Source organism: Saccopteryx leptura, chromosome X, assembly GCF_036850995.1.
Source record: "Saccopteryx leptura isolate mSacLep1 chromosome X, mSacLep1_pri_phased_curated, whole genome shotgun sequence".
Lineage (NCBI taxonomy): Eukaryota > Metazoa > Chordata > Mammalia > Chiroptera > Emballonuridae > Saccopteryx > Saccopteryx leptura.
The window spans coordinates 111,222,876-111,239,363 of NC_089516.1; the positions used below are offsets into that span (position 1 = coordinate 111,222,876).

General features: G+C 44.4%; 1 protein-coding gene across 3 annotated transcripts in view; it reads right to left on the reverse strand.

Annotated features, from left to right (window-relative positions):
- Window positions 1–7,891: 7,891 nt before the first annotated feature.
- The window catches only part of SEPTIN6 (septin 6), a 79,379-nt gene continuing 70,782 nt past the window's right edge, over window positions 7,892–16,488 (reverse strand). For 2 of the 3 annotated variants that reach the window (XM_066356124.1, XM_066356125.1), the window contains one exon: window positions 11,377–11,759. In XM_066356124.1, coding sequence (XP_066212221.1) covers window positions 11,735–11,759 — 25 coding nt within the window. In that variant the 3' untranslated portion in view covers window positions 11,377–11,734. Of the gene's footprint in view, window positions 8,889–11,376; window positions 11,760–16,488 lie in introns of those variants that run through there. The other variant, XM_066356126.1, reaches the window with a different exon arrangement.

Consider the following 16,488-nt stretch of genomic DNA (forward strand, 5'->3'; position numbering starts at 1 on the left):
TTGTTTGTTTGTTTTTTAAATTTTATCATCGTTTGAACTTTTTAAAAAACAGCTTGACTGCCCTTCTCCCCCAAACCTGGTGTCAGGTCCATGGGAACAAGAAATCTTGCTTTTAGTACCTATGCCAGGTTACTGTGGGTACTCCATATATATATAAATATATATATATAAAACAGCCTCCAAATATATATATATATATATATATATATATATATTTTTTTTTTTTTTTACAGAGACAGAGAGAGAGAGTCAGAGAGAGGGATAGATAGGGACAGACAGACAGGAACGGAGAGAGATGGGAAGCATCAATCATTAGTTTTTTGTTGTGACACCTTAGTTGTTCATTGATTGCTTTCTCATATGTGCCTTGACTAAGGGGCTACAGCAGACCAAGTAACCCCTTACTCAAGCCAGCGACCTTGGGTCCAAGCTGGTGAGCTTTGCTCAAACCAGATGAGCCCGCGCTTAAGCTGACGACCTCAGGGTCTCACACCTGGGTCCTCCACATCCCAGTCCGATGCTCTATCCACTGCGCCACCACCTGGTCAGGCCATAGATATTTCTTGAATTAAATGACTGACTTAACGAATGAATGAAGGCTCTTCCCATTGTCCCACTGTTAGAAAATTTATTTTCTTGGAGCCTACGTTTTAAGCTAATTTGTTATATTTTTTAAAGATTTTTTTGATTGATTGATTTCAGTGGGGAGGAGAGTGGGAAGCATCAACTCATATTTGCTTCTTGTATGTGCCTTGACCTGGCAAGCCCAGGGTTGGTTTATTTTTAGATTTTTTATTTATTCATTTTTTTAGAGAGAGGAGACAGAGAGAGAAGGGGGGAGGAGCAGAAAGCATCAACTCCCATATGTGCCTTGACCGGGCAAGCCTGGGGTTTTGAACCAGCGACCTCAGCGTTCCAGGTCAATGCTTTTACCCACTGCACCACGCAGGTCAGGCAAGCCCAGGGTTTTGAACCAGTGACCTCAGCATTCCAGGTCGTCGCTCTATCCACTGCACCACCACAAGTCTGATTTGTTATTTTACAGTTGGATTAATTTCACCCTGAGCTGCCAGCCTTCATCAATGACAGCATTACTATCAGTAGACAGCTTTCCTAGAAAAAGATTTGAGGAAATAAAAATTATATCCTCTCGCCTGACCTGTGGTGGCGCAGTGGGATAAAGCATCAACCTGGAACACTGAGGTTGCCAGTTCGAAACCTTGGGCTTGCCAGGTCAAGGCACATATGGGAGTTGATGCTTCCTGCTCCTCCCCTTTCTCTCTCTCTCCCCCCTCTAAAAAATCAATAAATTAAAAAAAATTTTAAAAAATGATATCCTCTCAACTTGGATGAAAACTTGTGCATCACATAGGAACAAATAATTACAATATGACTTTTGAACTTAGACTACAAAATGGAAGGCAATGAAACTGATGTTAGAGTCCATTTATGGACTCTCGCTATATAATTATTATATATAATAAGGTCTATATATGACCTTATTTCACTAGAAATTCTTTTTATCAAAAAAATCCTAGTCAACTTACCTGAGCCCATTCCCTTCTCACAAGCCATAGATCAGTGGTCCTCAACCTTTTTTGGGCCACGAACAGGCCTTTAGGGTGGGACGGATAAATGTATCACGTGGCCGAGACAAGCGTCAAAAGTGAGTCTTAGATGGATGTAACAGAGGGAATCTGGTCATTTTTTAAAAATGAAACATCGTTCAGACTTAAATATAAATAAAACGGAAATAATGTAAGTTATTTATTCTTTCTCTGCAGACCAGTACCAAATGGTCCACGGACCAGTACTGGTCCACGGCCCAGGGGTTGGGCACCACTGCCATAGATGACTTCTCAGTGAGCAAGAATGGAAGCCCCTAATCAGAAGTAGATAATCTAAAAACTGGTTGAAGATAGGCACAGGGTAGAGTGACGATAAGGGCATCCACTGCAATCTGAAAACAGTCCTCCTGTAGCCATCCATCCTAATCCCCTCTGTCAGCTTTCTCTGCTCGGAAACAGGCTTCTGCCACGGTCTTTACACTACACACACACTCACACACACACTCACACACGCACTCACACACACTCACTGACAGCTCTGAGCTTCCTTGCCTGCCCTTTCCTTTTCTATGGAGGAGTCAGTGAGTGATCAAAGGAGGAAAACTTGGAGTTTGGCTAAGCACCACCCCTATAAACTATCCCAGAAATTAGATCACCAAAACTACTTTAAAAAAAAATAGACATCCTAAGTTATATGATCTTTCTTTAAAAAAAAATTTATTTTGATTGATTTTAGAGAAAGAGGAAAAGAGAGACACAGAGAGAAAAACATCAATCAGTTGTTCCACCCACCCATGCATTAATTGATTGATTCCTGTATATGCCCTGACCGGGGGATCAAACCCGCAACCCTGATGGTATTGCATGACACTCCAAAAGTTCTTGACCAGAATAGTCTCCACTACAATATCCTCTTGAGGAATGTTTACTAACATATTAAAAACAATAGCCTCTATTTACAATACAATATCATGTGTCAACTGGTAAATATGAACGGAGTGCTGGAGTTGGAAAATCCTCACTTTGTAGATTGCTTCAGGCAAGAATTATGAATAGATACTAAATCTAGTGGGAATTTTTTGATGAGGAGTCAGATATTTGCATGGCTTATAGCTTCTCCCGAGAGATGGTCTATTAGCAGCAAAAAAGAAAAAACAAACAAACAGTAATTACATAGTGTGGAAGTTGAGCAGCACCTTGACCCAAAATGAGCACAATCTATTTTATTAATGGGACTTCAAACATATCAATGTCATAAAAGACAAAGAAAGGCTGTTCCAGATTAAAGGAAACTAAAGAGAACATAGGCCATAGGCGGTGGCTCAGGTAAAGTGTGGGCCCGGTGTATAGACATCCTGAGTTTGATTCCTGGTCAGGGCACACAGGAGAAGCAACCATCTGCTTCTCCCACCTTCCTCTCACCCCTTTCCCTCTTCCCTTCCTGCAGCGGGTGGCTCAGTTGGTTTGAGAGCATTGGCCCCAAGTGCTGATCGGTTGATCCCAGCAAGTCAGAATCAGGTCCTAAAAATAACTCAGTTGATTTGAGCATTGGTCCCAGATGAGGTTGCCAGGTGGATCCTGCCCGGCCGGTGTGCATGCAGGAGTGTGCCTCACTAGCTCCCCTCCTCTCACCATAAACAAACAAATAAGTAAATAGTCAGTGATCCTAACTCAGATCCTATTTGGCAAGAAAAAACTGCTATAAAGCATATTAGTCAATTGATTAAAGTAGTATAACAATATTAAATTTACTGAAGTTGATAACGGTCTGTGGTTATGTAAGGAATATCCTTATTACTAGGGAATAACCACTGGAATATTTAGGGGGTAAAGGGCTGTAATACATGTAAATTACCTTCAATGATCCAGACAGAAAATATGTACATCTATCTATCTATCTAGAAAAGAGGGGGAAGCACAAACGATAAAGCAAATGGGGAAAATGCTATCAATTGGTGAATCTGGGTCAAGAGTATGTGGGTAGACTTTGCACTATTCTTTTAACTTTTTATTTTATTTTATTTATTTTTTACAGAGACAGAGTGAGTCAGAGAGAGGGATAGACAGGGACAGACAGACAGGAACAGAGAGATGAGAAGCATCAATCATTAGTTTTTCATTGCGTGTTGCGACACCTTAGTTGTTCATTGATTGCTTTCTCATATGTGCCTTGACCGCGGGCCTTCAGCAGACCGAGTAACCCCTTGCTGGAGCCAGCGACCTTGGGTTCAAGCTGGTGGGATTTTGCTCAAACCAGATGAGCCCGCGCTCAAGCTAGTGACCTCAGGGTCTCGAACCTGGGTCCTCTGCATCCCAGTCCGACGCTCTATCCACTGTGCCACTGCCTGGTCAGGCTATTCTTTTAACTTAATTTCAAAATTAAATGCTAGCAAAGTGCAATAGTTCCCTACATTGGTGAAGAATCTCAATCTAGTTACCTCTTTTTTTGTGGCAGAGACAGAGAGAGTCAGAGACAGGGACAGACAGACAGGAAGGGAGATGGCAGAGAGACATCAATTCTTTTTTTTTTTAATTTTTTAAATTTTATTTATTCATTTTTAGAAAGGAGAGAGAGAGAGAAGAGAGAGAGAGACAGAGAGAGAGAAGGGGGGGAGGAGCAGGAAGCATCAACTCCCATATGTGCCTTGACCAGGCAAGCCCAGGGTTTCGAACCGGTGACCTCAGCATTTCCAGGTCAACGCTTTATCCACTGTGCCACCATAGGTCAGGCGAGACATCAATTCTTTGTTGCGGTTCCTTAGTTGATCATTGATTGATTTCTCATATGTGCCTTGACTGGGGGGCTTCAGCAGAGCAGGTGACCCCTTGCTCAAGCCAGCGACCTTGGGCTCAAGCTGGTGAGCCTTGCTCAAACCAGATGAGCCCATGCTCAAGCTGACAAGCTCAGGGTCTCGAACCTGGGTCCTCCTCATCCCAGTCCAACGCTCTATCCACTGCGCCAATGCCTGGTCAGGCTCTAGCTACCTCTTAATTACCTTTGTTGTGTGTCCAGCACTGTACTGGGCCCCCTAGAGGGCTGTAAATGATGTTTCTACTCTTAGGAAACTTGATGTCCATTGAGGAGTGAAGTCCCTCAAACAGAAAGCAGATTATAAAAGTTCTACTAGGAAGTTCAAAAATGGAGATGAGATCAGGATAGGTAGATGGGAGTGAAGAAAGGCTTCAAGGAGAAAGTAAGGCCTGAGCCTCAAAGGCAAATTTAAATCACTAGAGGATATTTCAGACAAAATCTACAAATTATTTGTGTGACTCAGGGAGAGGCCCTTGCAGAGACTGAGTGTACTAGAAGGGAGACTGGGTATCCAGAAGTACTGGAAAATGGAGTTGAGTAGTTGCCAAGATGGGGCTAGTCTCTGAGTTCCTCAAAAGCAGCGTCTTACCAGATCTCATGCAAAATATCCCCCACAGCATAGGGCACTGGGCCAAACCCATGGGAGATGTTCAATACTGTATACCCTTACAGTTTGATTAAGGAATAATAATTTGATTAAACCCTAAACCAGGGGTCCCCAAACTACGGCCCGTGGGCTGCATGCGGCCCCCTGAGGCCATTTATCTGGCCCCCGCCGCACTTCCGGAAGGGGCACCTCTTTCATTGGTGGTCAGTGAGAGGAGCATAGTTTCCATTGAAATACTGGTCAGTTTGTTGATTTAAATTTACTTGTTCTTTATTTTAAATATTGTATTTGTTCCCGTTTTGTTTTTTTACTTTAAAATAAGATATGTGCAGTGTGCATAGGGATTTGTTCATAGTTTTTTTTTATAGTCTGGCCCTCCAATGGTCTGAGGGACAGTGAACTGGCCCCCTGTGTAAAAAGTTTGGGGTCCCCTGCCCTAAACGGATATAAGGAGTTTGTCCCCAGTCTTATATGTAACAGATATACATATAATTGCTTATTGGTATTGAGCCCAGAGAAGAGACTTTCTAAAGCTCAAGCCAAACAAGCTGAGGTAGTGGAGGACTTGAATGGACACTGATGGAAGGTAGGCCTAGGTGAGAAATTACTGTGAGGTACTACTGTTCAAATGCACAACTCTTTGAAGGAGTACCCAGATTTTAAAAGAACGACCTGACCAGTGGTGGTGCGGTGGATAGAGGGTCAACCTAGGACACTGAGGTCCCAGGTTCAAAGCCCCAAAGTCTCTGGCTTGAGCACGGGCTTGCTGGCTTGAGCATGGGGTCATCAACATGATCCCATGGTCGCTGGCTCGGCTGGAGCCCAGTGGACAAGGCACAGATGAGAAGCAATCATAAACAACTAAAGTGCCACAACTACAAGTTGATACTTGTCCACCCTCTCCCTTCCTGTCTATCTCTCTCACAAAAAAATACATACATAAAATAAAGGCCTTTCAAGAAAGCTGTCCTTTCAATAAGGGATGAATCTTCTGAAGTGGGGCGTTTCAGAAAGGGAGAAAAGGCTTAACCTCAGAGCTTAAACAGGAGCCCTGTGTGTTGGGCCTTTGTGAGGCTAGTAGAGTCTCAGTCTTCTTCCTACAATAGAAGTAGACAGCATTCTCACTAGCTCAGAGCCCCGCCCCGAGCAGCTCTCCTCCACACAGCTGGCCCCTGCCTCCCATCTATGCATTAGCAAAGCTGTGTTGCAATTTTAATGAAGCCCCGCCTCCCACCCTCAGCCCACCCAACTTGCATGAAAACTTCAGCCATTTGTCTCCCTTTCTGCGTTCTTTGGACCATCCAGTCGCTTCTAACACCTTCAGAGTGTTGATGCATCAACAAGCACTGAAATGCACTAGAGGTGGGGCGAGCCAATCGCGGCCTGCAGGCCCGATCCAGCCCCATGGCCTGTATTTGTATGCCCCTGCTGCTACGCATCTTTTTTACTTTTTTAATGTTGAAAGGAATCGACACAACAATAATTCGGGCTGTGTGAAAGTGAAACTCCTGTGTGGATGTCAATTTCAGTGTCCGGAAATGAAGTTTTACTGGCGCAGTCACACCCATCCTTTTACATACTATCATCTATGCTTTCGGGCTTCAGTGGGAGTTGAATGGTTGCAGAGACCATATGGCCTGCAAAGCCTAAAACACTTCTCAGCTGGCCTTTTACAGAAAAAGTTTGCTGACCCCTGGTCTAGAGCAATGATTCTCAACATGGGGCTGTTTTGCCCTTCAGGAGACATTTGTCACTGTCCGGAGACATTTTTGGTTGTCATGTCTGGAGGAGGGATGGGGTGATACTGACACCTAGGGTACGGATGCGGTTCAACATACTACAGTGCACAGGTCTCTGCAACAAATAATCTGTCCTCAAATGTCGGTACTGCTGAGTTTTAAAAACGACAGATTAGAGGAACCTAAGATATTTCTAGTAAAAGGGAAAATGCATCCTTAATAAAGGGTACTGTTTAAGGAACATCCAGATCTTTCATTGACATGAGCTTATATAGCATGATTATCCTGCCAGGGAGTTACTGATATTCTCTTTTTACAGGGACCTTTTTAAAACACAGTTTGCCCACAGCGCACACGTCTGGCAAAGCTTTCTGGCTCCAGAGCCTGTATTTTTCCACACCTCAGTGCCTGCCGCTCCTCAGTGACGTCACAGGCTATTGTTGTGTCAGGCGCTGCCCCCTAGTGTACAACCTGTGCAGACGCAGGACATTGTCATTTCCTTCAGGCCTGGGTACCAATAGGATACAGACCACTTTCCTGACCCCAGCGTCTGACAATTTGGGAAACAAAGCCAAGGAAAGCAAACCTCACCTCGATCGCAAGCAGATTTATGAAAACTGACCATTCTCCCTCTTGACCAGTTTAATGCTGAGGTGACAGGGTGAGGACAGGAGCTTCCCTCCCTGGTAGGCCCAGGACACAAAATACTACTTGCTATCTTTAGAATGCCTTTTGAGTTGTAAACAACGGTCATATCCATACATTTTCGGGATGTTTACACCACAGGATTAAAGGAGAGGAGGATCTTGTTTTGTAGGATCTGGTAGTCCACTTCCTCCATCTATCATCCCAGATGATAGTCAGCTCAGCAGGTCGGTTAGATCTATGCTAATGAAGGGAAAGTAGAGGACTTCTTGTCCACCCTAATCCTGCCCCACCGTGGGAAATTCAAATTCAGACGGAGGAAGGAAGGGGCACCGCAGCCCACATAGGAAGAATGCACATGGGCTGATGGTGCGTCCCGGAGCCCCTCAAAGCGTCTACTCCGAAGGCAGCCATGCTCTCCTAAGACATTCCATGATGGGCCACATCACCTAATGGTTTAAGATCAATTCACACAGCCACTGAGCATTTCTTTGAATTTTATTGAAAATTGACATGGATATTAGAAAGGTGTCGAGCTACACAGTGCTGGTTTGGGGTGTCTCTGCTGATGAATGAAAGCCCAGAGAGGGGGCAGTGACTGGTCACACCTTTGAGCAAAAAGAATAAAGGAGAGGAAAAGAAAAACAAACACAGATTCTGGAAACATGCAGAGGCTCTCTCAAGAGACACTGGGTAGTGGGATGGCAACGGTTGTAGGGATATACGGGAGTGAGCACACTGGCATGGTATTTTGATGCAAGTTAACCCAATGGATTCAAGGCAGATTTATCAACATTAAAGCTCTCCGGCCAGATCCCAAGTTGAACAGATATCTCTCTCAGAACACCAACTAGCCTTGGAAAGGTGAAGGAATTAATTTTGCTCTCACTAAGCTTAAATCCCTCCCATGTTTTCTTTCTCCACTGAGTATTAGTGGCTCCATTTCCCCCCTCGCTTGGGGCCTGCAGAAGGTCTGTGAATGCCGGAGAAGATTCAAATGTCGCTTGACTTTCTCTTCCATATTTAGAAATGGCTAATAGTTGCTGTAGACAGTCAACCTCTTGAACCGGAGAATTTGTATTTAAAAAGAAAATAAAAACTCAAAGGAAAACTTGTGCACAGCACTGCCACACCCACAGCTGAGGTCTCCTGCCCCAGTCACTTACACTTGGGTGAGTCGTCCTGCAGTTAGTTGTCTCTCTGAGGTTACACTTGGTCCATTCTCCAGCTCTGATGGCTCTTTTCCTGCCTTGTTATGTTAGGACAAGACACTTCCATTTAAAATACCATGTAAGCCAGGAGAGAGCTTCTTGCCTGGACACAGGGACACATGAACACTTGCTGAGTGTGTGGTGTGTATGTGTGTGTGTGCGTGCACGCACGTAAGTGCACACAGTTTGGGGAGACAGGGAATTGGTTGGTTTCTGGTTTGAGACAATGTGGAGCCCTAACTCTTCTATAATGGCAGTCTTCTCCTTTAGACTTAGTGCAGCTGCTGAAGACAAGATTAAAAAAAGCTGGAGAGGGAGAGAGAAAAGAGAAAGAAAACATGAAATTAGCCAAGGAAAAAGGACATTCAAAGTAAGACAGGGCAAGGGCAGGGGGCAGTGTGAGGCAGAACAGATTATACTGGTAGAAGACAGGTTAGAAGTGGAGTCACCGATGGACTATCACCACTCGGAAATCTGCTGAGAGATTTTAAGAACACCACACACTGGTTTCAAGTTTCTTGTTTTAATTCAAAACAAGCACATATTAACAGCCACAAGGGAATGCCAGATGATTAAAACAGGAAACAAAAACAAAAGTGATTTGCACTACCGCTAGGAAAAGCCAACTTCTTAGCTTAAGAGAAATGGTGCGTGTGTGTGTGTGTGTGTGTGTGTGTGTGTGTACACATGGGGATGTTTCAGGAAAACCATTCCATTCCAGTCTGGAAAAACAAAAGCGTGGGCCATTTCTAATGACTGGTTTTGTTTCACCAAAAGTAAACAGAGTAGTTAAAGTAGTATTATTATTTTTAAATGGCAAAAAAAAATTGTACTCATTAGAACACCTTTTCACTGAAGGGGGAAAAAACTTTCTCTCCTCAGTGAGAAAACTACCATTAATCAATATCACCCCAATAAATTTAACACAATAAAAAAAACTACCCAATAAAATAACTTTAATTATTTTCATAGTGTTAATTGACTTTCTAAAGGTTTTATGCTTGTTTACCAAACTTTCTTTTTTTGTTTGTTTGTTTTTTGCATTTTTCCGAAGCTGGAAACAGGGAGGCAGTCAGACTCCCGCATGCGCCCGACCGGGATCCACCCGGCATGCCCACCAGGGGGCGCCGCTCTGCCCCTCTGGGGCGTTGCTCTGTTGCATCCAGAGCCATTCTAGCACCTGAGGCAGAGGCCACAGAGCCATCCTCAGCGCCTGGGCCATCCCTGCTCCAATGGAGCCCTGGCTGCGGGAGGGGAAGAAAGAGACAGAGAGGAAGGAGAGGGGGAGGGGTGGAGAAGCAGATGGGCGCTTCTCCTGTGTGCCCTGGCCGGGAATCGAACCTGGGACTCCTGCACGCCAGGCCGACGCTCTACCACTGAGGCAACCGGCCAGGGCCTCCAAACTTTCTTGATGGTAAGCATTGTCCAGGGCACCTGTTCAACATATGCATGTGTGGGAGACTGCAAGCTGGCAAAGCCCTCTCAGTTTAAGGCTTAAGCTAAAGGCTAAGCTCTTTCCTTACAACTCCATATTGGCTATGAAGCTGAGTATTTATACTTGTCCCATCCCCCCACCTACTTGTTTAAGTTGCTAGAGGCAACTTACATGCCCTTCCTCTCACCCTTTGTTTGTTCTGATGTAGGTTGATTTCAGTTATGCATGGTGGGGGGATTCCTGTTTACGCCTTAAATGGATTCCTGTTTACGCCTCAGATGTGTGACTTTGTATGGGAGACTTCCTTATTTGCATGTGGCTCTGCACTATGTAATAAAGCTGACCCAGGGCTTTGTTTGGCTCTTGCAAGCTACCTGCCTTGCAAAGAGACCTCCCGATCCCATCCGAGTTTATTTCTTCATTCCGCACCGTTCTCACTGAGGACATGGACAATTACTAGCCGCGCTGGTCCACTGCATGCGTGCCTGGGCCCCCTTCCAGACTTTCAGGAAAGCTGACCAGCTAACAGGTGCTGGTGACCCTACTGTCAGTAGAAGCACTCCGTTCACGAGCTGGTCTGGAGTCTTCGGCTTTGCCCACACCTACCCACCCATCCCTTGGATATTCTATGGGAAAAAAAAAAACCCTCAAAGGCCTTCTGATACTATTTAGTTTCTCTGAGCATCAAAGACCTTGTCTCCGGAAACATATATGAACAGACTGAATCCTTTTGTGAAATGGATCGGGAGTCACAAGCCACTGAGTTTGGCTTGGCTTCTGCCACAAAACAGGACTGGGACCTCTGGCAAGTCCCTTCACTTTTCTGGGCTTCAATTTTTTTCTTACAAAAAGGGTGGGTCATGGCTGTCTTATGGACCAAAATTTCTCCCTTAATGCAAAATTCCTGCCTAGTCTCTGAAATTCTCTCAAAGACTGCTTGGTTCTAAAACTTTTGAAGTTTTCAGAGCTCCTCAAGTACTTAATCTGTAAACAAATGCAAATGAAGGGGCTCAATTTGTGATGCAAATAATTACCCAGGGGATGGAGACCAGTCCTTTGTTTTAAGTCAGGGATGCGTGAGAAGCAGCTGTGAAACTGGACAAGGAAACATCAAAGCTGCAAATCAGATGCCTTTTCCCAGAAGACTTGACAGCCCTAACTTAGCATCTCTCGGAGCTACTGGCCAAGTCTCTAAATTATTTTTTTTAAAAAACCCAAAACTGCTAAGCACTGGTTTTCCTAAAATAACCCAATCTGAGACTGGGGTCTTTCCAGAAACTAGTGTAACCTTTGGCGGCAACCCCTTCGTCCTTGTCTCTGGCCACTACTAGCAAATCAACAACTACCAACAAGAAAAGATAGTATGCATGTTTGCTTTTATTGTTTCTACTGTTTGCTTTCTATTTTTATCTATTGTTAAAGAGAGAACAACCCCTCTGCCCATTCTTAGCACTTCAAAAGGGCCTGAATGTTTAGCACAGCCTTCCTAGACTGTGTTTTGAAAAAAAAAAGTAACAACCACCAAAAAAAAGGTAACAACTTCCTGGTCAGTGCCAGTGACACCAGGAGGCAGAACTCAAAAGAAGAGGTGGTACTTGAAGTACATGGCAGGGGCAGAAGACCCAGCTTCCTGGCGCCCCGAAGGAAAGCTGTCAGTTAAAAAGGAACTTTGGCTTAAAAGGCTAAATGGAGTCCAGTCCAGCTGTAGCGGGGAATACTATTCAGTACACAGCCATGGGTTACTGCAAAGGAAGGGCAGAGAAAGGGCGTGTTAGCCACAGATGATCGCCAGCTCACCTCCAGCTCTCACTATCTCACTGGTCCAACACCAAAGACCATTGGGCGTGACAATGGAGCACTCTATACCTCAGACGGTTTCCCAAACTCATTGTCAGGTGGCCACCATTATCGATACAAGGACGAAATATTTATAAAATATTAAATAGTTAGACTGGAGATAAAGTTAGGGACCTTCCGAGGAATAACACCTCTTTCTTCTCCAGTTAATAGTGTCACCTCTTCTTATGGGGAGGAGGACACGTGTAAAATACAAGTTAAAACTCATTATCACATTCACCAAATAAACAGACTAGAAGAGTCATCGAATCAAAACTGAAAACACTGATTCTTTGACCACTCAGTTTGGCAGTTCATGACACGGGATTATCATACCTGCTCCTGGCCCTGCCTTTTGAGGATGGTGTGGAGCCCGGAGGGAGATTACAGAGGAGGATGCCTCTGAGAATTTCTTAAGCCCATCATTCCAGACACTAGGCTGGTAATCTACGTAGTAATATTCAGGTTTATTTCCCCTTCTGCAGGTGTGGGGTGCCCAGAATTATAGAGACAGGAAATCCATGCTATTGTCTTCAGCAGTTGTGTTGTCTGGGAGGGACTTGGTGGAGATAAATTTATTCTGGATTTTTAACACAGTTTAAAGACAGTTACTTTGAATGAATCAAAATTGAAAAGGGCTGGGCTGAGAGGCCAAAAGGAAAAGGCACCAAAAGATCTCCTTCTGGAGGTCTCTGAGAAGGCACTATGGCTCTGTTAGGAGGTGGAGGGCAACTAGTGAAGAAGGGGGAAAGACTTGTTGACTGGTGCCCAGACAGCCACGGTAGATGCAGATACCTCAGGGAAGCAATCAGCCGTCAGAGCTCGAACAGGGCTGCTGGTGGTGCAGAGTAGCAGATGGGCCCCTGAACATGGTACCGTCTGGGAAAGATGGAGACGGGGAGTGGCTAGCTAGGGACCCTGGGAGGGAAAATGGGACGCACGGTGCATCATCTCTAAGCCGTGTGACTGCTGGCTTCTTGACCGGAGGCCAGACACCATTCTCAGACTCTCGGGCTTCTACAAACTTTGGCAGGAAGAAAGGGGAGGGCACAGGTTGTGTGCCCTCAGTCGTGTCAAGGGGTAATTAAAGAAAGGGAGGCTCAGCTCTGTTGTGCAGGAAAAGGGCGTCTACAGGAAGCCCAAACTGAAAATAAAAGGAGAAGTTGGGTTAATGAATGGATGGATTAATATTAGAAAAGGTTAGAAGAAAACTGTCATGACTAATGGGTAAATTAGAATATATAGATAGCTATGTCAGGTGGTCTTAAGGTCCTATATTGCATTGGTTGCTGGGAACATGCTTTCTTGCTCATACACCCACACACACCTCTGAGGGGCAGCAGTAGTGGTATTAGATAGCAAAATAATTATCAACAATCTCAAGAATACTTTCCCTCTCTTCTTAATTGCTAGTCCTGACTAAGGCCCTTAATCTTGTGTAGGAATACCTCCAGCAAGTGTCCAGGTGGTGTCAGGTCACTGGAGTGATTGCCTTAGGGAAAGCAGGGGAGGTTGAGCTTTGTCACCTCAGGCAACCTTTGGAACAGTGCCAGACAGCTACGCAGGCACCCAGGGGGCAAAAGCAGTCCTAATCAGCTAAGAGGTACCCCCGGGCGAGAGTTGTTAGAGAAGCGTCTGGTTCAGACCACAGTTCCCTGAAAACTTGAACTACAGAAATCCATTATCAGGGCATATCCACACAGCACTCTGACCTTTCTTTCCCTTAAACTTCGTCCTGGCAACACAAACAGGGCAAGTAGTATCCATCCTCATCTGACGTAGGAGGAGACTGAGGGACACGGGGAAATAAACGGTCTTCCCAGATCACAAAGAAAAAGACACCGCCAGATTTACAGCCTGAACCCCTGGGCTGTTGAATCACACCACAGTGTCCTGGAGGACGCCTTGGCCGTGGAGCGAAGGCCCTGTTTTTTACCTGAAGAATACATTTATCTCATTAAATAAAGACTATTAGATATTTGGGAGGGATAGTTAAAAGCATATGCATATGTGAGTGCGTTTGTATAGTCACTTCCTCAGAGTGAATACGTTCTTACACCTATGCACACACACATGTGGACACATGGAAATTTATACTATGAATTAGGAGTTCTACATTCTTGTTCCAGTTCTGCCACCAACTCACTATGTATCCTTGGTTAAGTCTCTTAAATTCCTCCCTTCTCCACTTACTCTTCTTGTCAACTAAAGATATTTCTTCCCTATCTCACAGGACTGTTGTAAGGCGAAAATGAGATACAGTGGTACCTTGAGATACAAACAGACCAACATATGAATTTCTAAGATACGAGCTGCGACTGGGTCTGTATTTTTGTTTGTGATCCGAGCAAAATTCCGAGATATGAGTTGTGATTTGGGAAGTTGCCGCTAGTTGGCGTGTTGGCGCACGGGTCCAGTATCGGCTGTTTGATATATGAGTTGACTGACTTACAAGCTCGGTTACAGAACAAATTAAATTCATATCTCAAGGTACCACTGTATACGGAAAAGCACTTTGAAAACTATTTAGAATGTCATATGAATGCTCATCTCTTATTTTATTCTTTGTCTACTGCCTAGAGAAAGGAAATCCTACACAGCACTGCAACAGCCTCTGTTCTGGGCTTCACAGGACAGAGGCTGACGTATTTTGCTACATGTGCACTCGTGCACTCCTCCATTTACTGTGCGCTGCCCAAGTGTCAGGGGCCCGTAACCATTGAGCTATAGTATCTGTAACTGTGTACGGGTCACAGAAGAATTATCTCTCTTACTGTTTCAGGCACAATAGTGCCTCAAGCAACTTCAAGACCAGTGAGGAACAGTGAGCCTCACTCCAGTTAATGAGAGGTGGCCTTTGTGATCCCCCCCCCATGAATGAGGGCCTTGGGGAGGGGACAGTTTGCCTTTCCTGCTTTTGGATCCCAGGGAGCCAAGGCCTCTCTCCTCTATTTGCTTTGGAACTACTTTTGTGGTCCTCTGGGGAGAAGCCTGCCAGCAAAACCCAACCTACTAGGGTTGAGGTTGGCTGTTCCCGCAGTTTGTCAATTTGCCTTTCACTTATCAAGTAAGGTTTAAATTATAGTTTTGCCAGAATTCACTTTAGTAAGGGCCACTAACAATGATTTACTCAGGGAAACCTGAACCAGATCATGTCAGACCACATTAACTCAGTCTCATCAACTGAAATCTAACTTACCAAAATTGATCTCTTCTACTCTCCTCATGGAAAATGGAGAAACAAAGAAGATACACGTGAGCTGAGCTTCTACGGGTGTCGGACACTTTGCAAGGCACTGGGACCACAGAAGAGGACAGACGCTCTAGGAAGTGGCACTCTTCCTGAGTGGGACTCTGCTGTGTAATTCCAGTCAACTAATAGGGCTCTAAAGACTTGCCTTTGAGCTAGACAATAAATCTTTTCATTGTTCTTTTATGGTTGTTTCTTTTGGCCCAATTTCATGAGCCTTATGTTTTAGAAGCCTCTATGGACTTCCTCTTTGGGACTTGCTTGAAAATAGGATGTTTCGCCAGCTGCCCAAAGTCCCCAGTGCAATAGCTGTAGCCATTGGTTTGGTGGTGAACAGCAGGCTCTCTATTTAAATCATAACTACATTGGTGAGTAGGGAGAAGCCCTCTCAATATTTTATATTCCCTGATCCAAACAAAACAAATGCAAAGGCATTTATGAGACAATTGGGGTATTCTGAACACTGACTAGGAATTTTATGTTAATGGTTTGTTAATTTTGTAGGTATGATAATGGTGGCACTGTGGTTATGTTTTTGTTGTTTGTTTTAAGAATCATTATCTCTCAAAGACCCGTGTTAATGTATTTACAGATGAAATAATTGGGGTTTTGCTTTATAATAACCCAGCAGGTTTGAGGAAATAGGTGAAACAGGATTGGCCTGTGTTGACAGTGGTTGGGGGCTGGGTTGTGGGTACCGGGGCTGCACTGTGCTATCCTCTCTTTGCATTTGTTCCTGTTTAAAGGTTTCTATGGTAAAGTTTAAAAAAACAGTAATAAGCTTAGCCCTGGCCGGATGCTCAGTCGTTAGAGCCTCGTCTGAAAGCACAGAGGTTGCTGGTTTGATCCATGGTCAGGGCACATACAGGAACAGATGTTCCTGTCTCTCTCTCCCTCCCTTCCTCTCTCTAAAAAAATCCATAAAAGAAATATTTAAAAACATTTAAAAATAAGTAAATAGGCCCTGGCCTGTTTGCTCAGTGGATCAAGCATTGCCCAGGCACACAGATGTCCTGGGTTTGATCCTCAGTTCTCCTTTCACAGGAGAACTGACCATCTCACTTAAAACAATAAAAATAAATAAATAAAATTTAAAAAATAGCAATATGCTTAATTGTGTAAGTTATGTTCCCATATTTATGTTCCCAGTCTACTACCTGAGTCTGGTAGAACAGCTACAAGGTGCTTAATCATTGCTATAATCAACCTATAAATTATGTGATGCCAGGGACTGCTTTCTTTTCTTCTGTAGCCCTCAGGAACCCATCCTACCAAAGGTAGGTGTTTATGAAGCTGGTACCTGTAGAATGAAATGTAAGGAGCTCTCTATAATAGCGGAAAGCTCTTTAGGTTCTTCTGCTTTCATTATGGATTGGAGGGATTAC